The sequence below is a fragment of the Bufo gargarizans genome, chromosome 11, assembly GCF_014858855.1.
Source record: "Bufo gargarizans isolate SCDJY-AF-19 chromosome 11, ASM1485885v1, whole genome shotgun sequence".
NCBI classification, from domain to species: Eukaryota; Metazoa; Chordata; class Amphibia; order Anura; family Bufonidae; genus Bufo; species Bufo gargarizans.
In genome coordinates, this window is record NC_058090.1 from 45914944 (window position 1) to 45924137 (window position 9194).

The 9194-nt window shown below is 44.4% G+C and overlaps 1 protein-coding gene across 2 annotated transcripts; it reads right to left on the reverse strand.

The window, feature by feature from the left end:
- Positions 1–1719: 1719 nt before the first annotated feature.
- On the reverse strand, positions 1720–6331 carry LOC122921589 (serine/arginine-rich splicing factor 5-like). Of its 2 annotated transcripts, none has more exons than XM_044271675.1 (8): positions 6214–6331; positions 5103–5252; positions 4266–4336; positions 4067–4186; positions 3919–3985; positions 2652–2725; positions 2452–2562; positions 1720–2343 (listed from the first exon to the last, which is right to left on the reverse strand). In XM_044271675.1, the coding sequence occupies exons 2-8, from the start codon at positions 5226–5228 to the stop codon at positions 2076–2078; spliced, it is 837 nt and encodes a 278-aa protein (XP_044127610.1). In that variant the 5' UTR covers positions 5229–5252; positions 6214–6331; the 3' UTR covers positions 1720–2075. The 2 variants fall into 2 exon arrangements, with proteins under 2 accessions (XP_044127610.1, XP_044127609.1); XM_044271674.1 differs by having other exon boundaries at positions 1720–2346.
- Positions 6332–9194: the final 2863 nt, after the last annotated feature.

Sequence of the window (9194 nt, forward strand, 5' to 3'; positions counted from 1 at the left end):
GGACCGGTGGAATTTTTAATGAGCCCAAAAGAATAAACCAATAAAAGAACTCCAGCTCCCTTAAAGGGAGGGGTTCATCCCCCAGCCCACCGTGTTTTTTTTTCTGTCGTGTGGACTGGCGAGTTTTCTAACTCCCAAAAGGGAGAGAGAAAACTCGCCAGTCCACACGACAGAAAAAAAAACACGGTGGGCTGGAGGATGAACCCCTCCCTTTAAGGGAGCTGGAGTTTTTATTGGTTTATTCTTTTGGGCTCATAAAAAATTCCGGCCGGTCCTACCAGTCCACAGGGGGGGGGGGGGAGTTAACCCCATCTGTGCTGCTGGTAGGACGTAAGGGAATGTTAAAATACATTCGCATATTAAATACAGAGGAGTCGGAAGTACCAAAAACTGAGGAGTTGGAGTATTTATCTGCGACTCCACAGCCCTGGATCAAAGGGCAGGTGATGCTGACATACCCATCGGGTGAGGCACACTATCAATCCACCATTACGGCGCTGTGTATCTTCTAAAGCACCTGCTAAGGAGTGCCAATCAGTCATGCGTCAGAGAACAACTCTCGGCGCATGCGCATTACCCGGAGCATTTAAACTCGGGAATATTTTTGAGTTTAAACATCCCCCACTCTTCTCATACAGGACGGTCCAGGAACCTGCGTGACCAGTTGGTCAGGGCAGACATTGGTTCAAAGAGGGTCGGTAGGCAGACTACGTTGACACAGCCCGGGCTGGGTTGTTTTCCCTGCCTTGGCTGTGTTAACTGTAAGTATATACGTAAAGGGAAGAATTTTACACACCACGGTACAAGCATATCCTATGACATCATGTTTCACTTAACGTGTGATTCCAGTTTTGTCATATGTGTTGTCTTGCCCATGCAATTTATTGTACTTGGGTGAGACCTCCACGGAGTTGAAAACGCGTCTCAATAATCACCGGAGGCAGGTCCTAAGGAGAATGATTTGAAGTGTTCGATCTTGGATCATATACCGCTACCTAGATGTGGTGGTGATAGATCTAACGTAGGGAGCTATTATGGATACATAGATTGGGCAGTCTTAAACCCAATGGATTGAATGTGGAATACAATCCTGGGGATATTAGGTAAAGGGTTGTTTGCCTTCTCTGACCTGGGGTGTGCAATTTGTCCCCAGTGGTGTGGATTTAGAGTAATTGTTACAATTTTGTACCAGAATTTTGGAACATTGTTTATAAAAACCTTTTCTTTTCTATCACTCACACATTATAGAAATGTCTGTAGTTGAGGAAGAGAATAGACAATAGCATATGCTCTCTTTTTTACTGGGCTGCAGCACGAAAACTACAGATGTTCTTTCCACATCTTTTGGAGCCCCATTGAAGGGATTGGGTCTGCCCTGTTCTGCAAAATGAGTATGACCCAGAACTACAGACATGCAAATGGACCCTTAAAGAGATCATTTCAGCTTGTGTGTTGTATTAGGGCTAGGCTCTCCATCCTTTATACATCAATGTGATAATTATGGTTTAAATCAGCTTTCACTGCATCACTTGTATATTTTAATCTATCATCTTTGTGTGACCATTGTATACCTCGGCTTCTATGCATCAGAAACTACTACAGAACCCTAAATTTGAGTGTAGCATTTGGGTTATGTACTTTCGTTACTCTGAAAATGCTAAAAAAAAAATTATATCCAATTTAAAATGTTGTGGCGATTAGAGTTCTCACACACAGAAGACAGGTCTTTAATAAAGTTTATTTCAACAGCATATTTTACAAATGAAACATAAGTAAGCTGGGTGATGGGGATACAATGCAGCTATATACAGCAGTGAGCACAAGAGGCATCTCATGCTAAAATACATAGGAAGATACATTTACACCAACTGCAGTTTAGACAAGCAGGTGATGTTTATCAAAAGACAGGTTGAGAATCTACTGTGTCATAGTCCACATCTGTAAAGGAAAAAAAAAAATGTCCTGCTTTCTCACTTGATACTTACCAAGATTTAGCAAGTATCCACATTATACAAAAAAAAAAAACTGGGATTTATGGGAATAAAAAAAAATTACAAAAATTATTAAAAAAGTGTTCAGTTTCTGCCATCAACAGAACGAGATCTTGACCGAGACCTCTGACGATCGACAGATGCTGGGGATTTTGATGGGCTTTTAGATGCAGCTTTTGGTGATTTCTCTGGAACAGGAGACCTACTCGCAGATCTGGATTTGCTACGGTTGCTACGGTTACTACGGGGAGTGCGGCTACGGGAACGGCTATAGGACTTCCTGCTCCTGGAGCGGGAACGACTGCGGGACCGGGATGAGCTTCGGCTGCGGGAACGGGACCTGCTTCTTGACCTGCTGGAAGACCAATTCAAAGTCAGTCAAAGACCATGCAAACAGAATCATTTAAGTGCTGTAGGTCTGTCAAAGCTATCCCACCGCTCCATAAAAAGAACTACAAACCTGTGCCTTTTGTTTCCTTCAATCAGCCTAATCTTCCTTCCATTGATCTCCTTGCCAGACAGTTTCTCAATAGCATTTTTAAGATCACTGTAAGATGCAAACTCAACAACCCTGTGGAAAATAAAATTTCCCTGTCAATTAAAATGGTCTACAGCTCACATTAGACAATTGACAGGCATCAGTCTTCACCCCCTACTCACCCTTCATTTAGTTTAGGTCTGTGTGCATCAGCAAATGTAACTTCACCGGCTTGCCTCATGAAGTCCTTCAAATCCTAATGCAAGACAGAAGTTAATTAGCACAAAGACCAACAACAATGAGACAACACTGAAAAATAAAGATGTGTTCGGGTTCGTGCACACGACCGTATGCCCCGAGACATACCGTCCATGAGCGGCCAATATGTCCCAAAGCAGCATACATTGTGCGCATGGGAGTACATAGGATCATAGATTACAATGATGCTGTGCACGTTGGACCGCCTGTGGGACCCTTGTCCCGCACTGATATGATCTCGGAGGGCATACGGTAATGTGCATGAGCCCTTAGACCAGAAGCTGACATTTGTACTTTTACCACTCTTGAGATTCAGAATAGCAAAAACTACAATAGGGCACAAAATAAGTGTAGAGTCCTCTAAAGTAAAAAAATAAATAGCTTAAAGTGGAAGAGGTGTTAAATTACAGTAACATACTAAAATTAGTATTTTATACAAGCCATTTATTTGGTGCCCATGATGTCATTAAAAATATAAGTTACTTTACCTTTAATAACAAATCCCTAGGCTAAGTCAATCATCAAACAGCATTAAGCGACTGGACGAACCATCACGAGACAAGCCCGACTGGCTCTTCACACCCACTTGAGGGCTAACCAATTGATCGAAGCTTTTATACGATACGACCCTCCCTATAAGAAGACTATGGACGATGGCCATCATTTTCTATTCTTGTGGTGTTACCATGGACTTTATTGCGACCAGGATTCCAACGACCACCTAATTGCGCATCTTTCAACTTTGCGATCACGACTTCCTATTCGGAATCTTTACAGGCAGAACATCTCTCAACTTAAGGACCAGATTTCGTTAACTCTCAGGGGGTCGCTGCAACCTGGCACTTTTAAGGAAGTGCTCCGGTATGTCTAGACCAGCAACGGATCTAGGTAGCCAACAGGCACTGTAGGAGCTCACTGGCAAATTCAACCCGGCCCAACCACAAGTGACCAACACAGAGCGATAACCAACAGGCGCTCCTCGTCACAAGGCCAACGAGACACAGATAGGCTGGCAAATAAAGGGTTTAATATTTGGTTAAAATTAGGTTAAACAATAAAATATTTATATTATATATATATATAAACAAAAACCCAAATCCCAATGAAAAATTTTGAAATTGCCATAATGTGCATCTAAGAGTACACTGGCAAACATTTTTAATGTTCCCCATATAAAATGAGTTAACAAACCTGCCAGCTGACACGGGAGGACAAGTTTTCCACAATGAGACGATTTTCGGTCCTTACTGGCGGAGCACTGAGAAAGAAATGTACACAGTCAGTATACAGCTAGTTTTACTATGATTCATTTTCTGACTAGCTAGTGAAGACAACTCACCTTCTATCGTTACGTGGACGGTGACTACTAAAACGATCATTGTATCTCCCCCTTCCCATTCCTCTGCCGCCGCCACCACCACCACCACGGGAACGCATGCGTGCATGCTCAATAGTAACCCTGAAAAGAAAGCAAAAGCCTGTTAGGTACAGTAACCACAGAAAGAAAAGAAAATTGCACAAACCATAAAGGCACATACCTTTCACTACACAGCTCTTTTCCATCAAGCTCATAAACAGCATCATCTGCATCCCTGGGATCTTCAAATTCCTGCAGTTAAGAAAATTAGGTTCAGCAAATATACTTCTAGACCTAAAATGTTATGGTCATGAGAGCTATTTAGGTAGACCAAGAATGGCTTTAAATGGATTGTCATTACCAATAAATACAATTCCGATAAATATTTTTTCCTAACCTATTTTCTCATGACATGTGAACAGGAATAAAGGGGCAACCAGAAGGCTGAGCTATTGAGCCCAAACCTGTACGGTTACATTTTATAATCCTTATTGGGCGAGTCACACTAGATTAAAGACTCCATAACCTGGTGAATATGAAATTATAAAATGGTATAAATATGCAATATACGTGTCAATACCTCTGCCTCCACTAGAACACAAAAAAAAAGCCTGCCAGCTGCTTTTGCCTAGGGGAGGCAGTTCCATCCCATTAAACCTCCCCCCCCACCGCACAAGCAGCTACCACTATTCCGTTGGTGTATTTATCTAGCCCTCCATTCACATACAGCAGTCACAAGGACCATAGGAATCTGTAGTCCAGAGGCGTTTGACTGCTACAGGGGAGTGTTCCATGTACGCTCTGCAAACTCTACAAGGGTGGGGGTCAATGCTGTAACACTACCTATAGTGAACGGTTGATCCTGTGCCATCTGTATAGAGGTGTTACTTGTCATTGTATTCCTACTTGATATAATGAGATGACTGAGGCGTGATCGCTACAGATTAGATATTAGGCTTAAAAGGGCAGTATAAAATCTACAGGACCAGTTTTTTTATATAAAAAGAAAAATACTTACCACAAAGCCAAATCCTTGTTTTAGATCAATGTCTCGGATCCTCCCATATCCTTTGAAGAACCTATCGACATCCTTCTCTCTGGCCGCTGGATTCAGTCGCCCAATGAAAACTCTGCACCCGCTCATGTTGACGTATGTTATAACAAACACCTGAAATACATGCACATTTATTAGCACTGAAGACATCTAGGAGGCCAGGTTCCATGTTTACACTCCTCTGTCACTAGATGGCGCTGCAGTGACATCACAGGTCTGAGGAGCAGCCCCACCCTCTGCCCAACCCCCTACTTTCCATACACCCTAAGCCAGCCCTATAGATCACAAATAAGTGGAACTTCCTCCCTGCATATTAAAAGGGCACACCCCCCATTGTGCTAGCACAGCACCCTCCCAAACATACTAACACATTATACCACCATTACTAGACAACACTGGGAGGCTGAAAGGATCACAGTCCGGAAACAACCAGATATATAGTTAAAAAATAAAAATCTGACCAGGATAATCTAAAAGGTCTAAGAAAATATAGAAATTGTAAGGGCAACTAAAATAGGAGAAATCTAAAGTAAAACTGGCTAGGTCGTCCATAGCTACCAGATCTACCTTTTACCAAAGCCGTGAACGGTGGAATCTGGTTGTGGTTGTTATGGGCAACTAAGCCAAGTTTCTTTTACATCGTTTTGATAAATCTTCGCCCAAATATCCAGATACAAACATCAAATCGTGATATTTGTGACACGCCACAGAGGAATAGCAAATAATCTACAGCTTTACCCTTCACTTTGCACTATACTGTAAGCCATCCAAGATGGCGCCGGCAGCCTGGCCAGGAGGCGGGGCCTCGCCACACTCATGGCCACTTAGCGCCTAAAACTAACATTTCCATCCAAAAAACATGCAGGACGAGAACAATACAACACGATAAACACTATTACACAGTAATATCCGCTACTCCCGGCCACCCGACTACCAGTTCAAAATTGATAAAAAAAATTAAAAAAAACATGTGACTGTAAGCAAACAACGATAAAGAACCTGTCCAAAGCAAATATCTAAAAAATCCCCACGGTGTACGACTACACAAGGCGCGAAGCCGTCCCCACACACTTACCTGTCTCGTCGGCAACACAGTCCACAGAATGACGCACTTCTCGCTCTGCAGTGGAATATAAAGCACAGGGCGGGGCGTAACTAAAAAGAGGCGTGCTTAACATCACGTGTACGCCCAGCTACGTGCCGTCCTTTACACGAAGAAGGACATAAAGCAAAGCCCCGCCCTCCCTTCTTTTACTGCTCTTCACAAAATGGTGGTGCCTCGGGCGTGGCCTGAGAACGGAGCGCGCTGATTGGTTGAGGGCATCGAAGACGCTAGAAGTGCTGCAGTGGTGTGTGTTTCACAAAATGGAGGTCGACAAAGTCCTGCGTCATGATGTTTCCTCAGCCAGTTCACGTGTTATAGCCTTCTATATCATAATATATGATACAATAATAAAAATGCATGACACAATTCAGGCTTTAGTGCTGTAAATAGAGGTGTAAGGGGTCTCTGTTTTTTTGTTTTTTTTCCTCACAGCTTTCATATTGGAATGTATGTGCAGCTAAACTGACGACCCCCTCCCCCCCCCCCCCAACTGCCTGTACATTTCTCAGCCTTTGTTCACAAAGGGTGTAGTGAGGCGCAGATACCAGGGGTTCATGTTTGCTACTCTAGGTACCTTTACTAATAATTGTAAGGGTAAGTCCACACAGGGCGGATACGCTGCACGTTTATATGTAGCAAAAGAAAATCTAATGTAAATTCACTTTAAGGTGTGGATTACCACCATGGGTTTCACTCTGCAATGCATAGGGTGAAATCTGACCAAAAACCTGTTGAAAATCTACAATTTAAGAGCAGACGTACCGTGTAAAATACTGAATTTCACAGCTTAGCGTGATCACTTAAAAGGGTTATCGAAGCCCTAAAATGCCTTACCTACCCCGCTGCCTGGCACCCGCATCGCTCCTGATGCCCGCACAGCGGCCACTTAGTCTCCCCGTTCCCTGATCCAAAACATACCTGGTGAAGCTAGGGAGGCTTCATTGTCTATTCGCTGACCCTTTCGTTGCCAGATGTTTTGACCCGCGCAACGGGGAGATGCAGCGGCGGGCATCAGGATAACCCTTTTTAAAAGTCATATATTAGATATAAAGTAATTTAGGTGGACCAGGGGCGTAGCTATAAGGGAAGCGGCTGCTACGGGGCCCAAACTCCGAAGGTGCACATCTAGGAGGAGGACTGAAAGTTTTTTTTTGTCAGAGCCCCCTCAATAATAGTATACAATAACATACAGTATATACATGTAAGAAAAGGACGGAGATGATGCCGGGCCTGGTCTGAGAGCTATATTGACTAACCACAGGATTGGGGGTTGCACTGGAGGAGGTGGTTGCTGGGGGCAATTTGTCTAGTTACGCCACTATGGTGGACAAATCCTATATTAACTTCTTCCTGTGTAAGGCCATGTAAGGTGGCCAGACGTCCGGTTTTCTGGCTCCCTGTCCGGCGCAGGGCCTCGGCGGATGCAGGGATGTCCACCCTTTCAGTAGCTCACGCTCAGACAGCAGCACTTTGCTGTCCGAGCGTGAGCTGCAGCAACTGACTGAGGCTTCTCTCACCCCCAGTCACTAGAGCCGCAGACATGGCTGACTGAGGAGGAGAGAAGCACCCCGGCTACCCCCAGCTCACCTTCCCCTCAGAAACTTCTTCCCTCTCCTCCCCACGTTTTTTCCCCGGCCGACGAGGGGGGGGGGGGGACTTCACGGAGGCAGGGGTGGTTTATCGGTTTCAGGGCGAGGCCAGTGAGGTCCGGCTTTCTTGGGTGAAGCCAGTGGCCACCCTAACCCTGGGTTCATACCTGAGCGTTTTACAGCGCGTTCAAACGCGCTGTAAAACGCTCAAGACATGAAATCCAATGCTTCCCTATGGGAATGGTTCACACCTGGGCGTTTTACAGCGCGTACGAACGCGCTGTAAAACGCCCGACGCTCAAACAAGTACTTGAGCTTCTTTGGGGCGTTTTGACGCGCGTTTGTGGCCATAGGACACTGCAGTCAATGACACAAACGCGCGTCAAACGCGCGTTCACTATTACAAAAACGCGCGTTTGACGCGCGTTTGGGAAACGCTCAGGTGTGAACCCAGGGTAAGGCCATGTCTGTCCTGGGTGGATAACCCCTTTAAGTTTCCCAGTAGAACTCTTTATTATGTGCAATACAGTTTCATCAGGCAGCGTTCATTGTATTCTAGCATACGGCTACGGCCGCACAGGATGTATATGCTGTAGATTTACAACAACGTAATTACGGGTGGAAAACCTGCAGCATTTTACAGTAGCAGCAAAGTGAAATCTCATCCACACACAGTATAAAAAATCCACCTGGAAATTGACAAGTGGCGCAAATTTTAAACTCCCAGGATGTCAATGTATACTGTAGGATTCCATCATGGATTTTACCCTTTTCAATAGGTTGAAATTCTCAGCAAAGAGTGCGCCAAAATCCACTTGTAACTCACATGGATTTTTCCGCAGATTTGGTGAGGGTTTTGCAGTCATGTGGACATACCCTAAGGACTTATGCACAATTTGGGGTCTGCAAATTGCTGATCTGCAAAACACGGATACTGGCCAAGTGCATGCTGCCATTTTTTTACTACTGCAGAAATGTTCTGGACAAGAATCAGACATGTTCAATTTTTTTCCTTAGCCGTGGAATGGACTTGTGGCCCCATTGAGATGAACGGGTCCACATCCGATCCACAAAAAATGCAGATCAGGTGCGGACCGAAACTACACATGAATATGGTCAAGCAGATAATAAAAGAGGACTGACCAAGCTCCCTTGTGTGCCCTGCCGCCAGGCTGCAGAATGCTCACAGAATTTCTTTTGACATCTGTTTATTAGGTTTTCCATTAAAACATATAATAGTAAAAAAAAAGCACAGTACCAAGAGGCAATAATGCACCCAAACAGAACGCTAAGCTGCATTCCCATCCCTCCAAAACCCTCCCCACCCTTGGGTGCAGAATGGTAGGACACTGAGAGAAGTCA

Coding starts and splice junctions, on each gene's coding strand:
- LOC122921589 (XM_044271674.1), bottom strand. CDS start 5,228: ATGAGCGGGTGCAGAGTTTTCATTGGGCGACTGAATCCAGCGGCCAGA. Junction 2,563..2,651: donor AGACCTAAACTAAATGAAGG/GTGAGTAGGGGG, acceptor TATTTTCCACAG/GGTTGTTGAGTTTGCATCTT. Junction 2,347..2,451: donor GAAGGAAACAAAAGGCACAG/GTTTGTAGTTCT, acceptor TTGGTCTTCCAG/CAGGTCAAGAAGCAGGTCCC.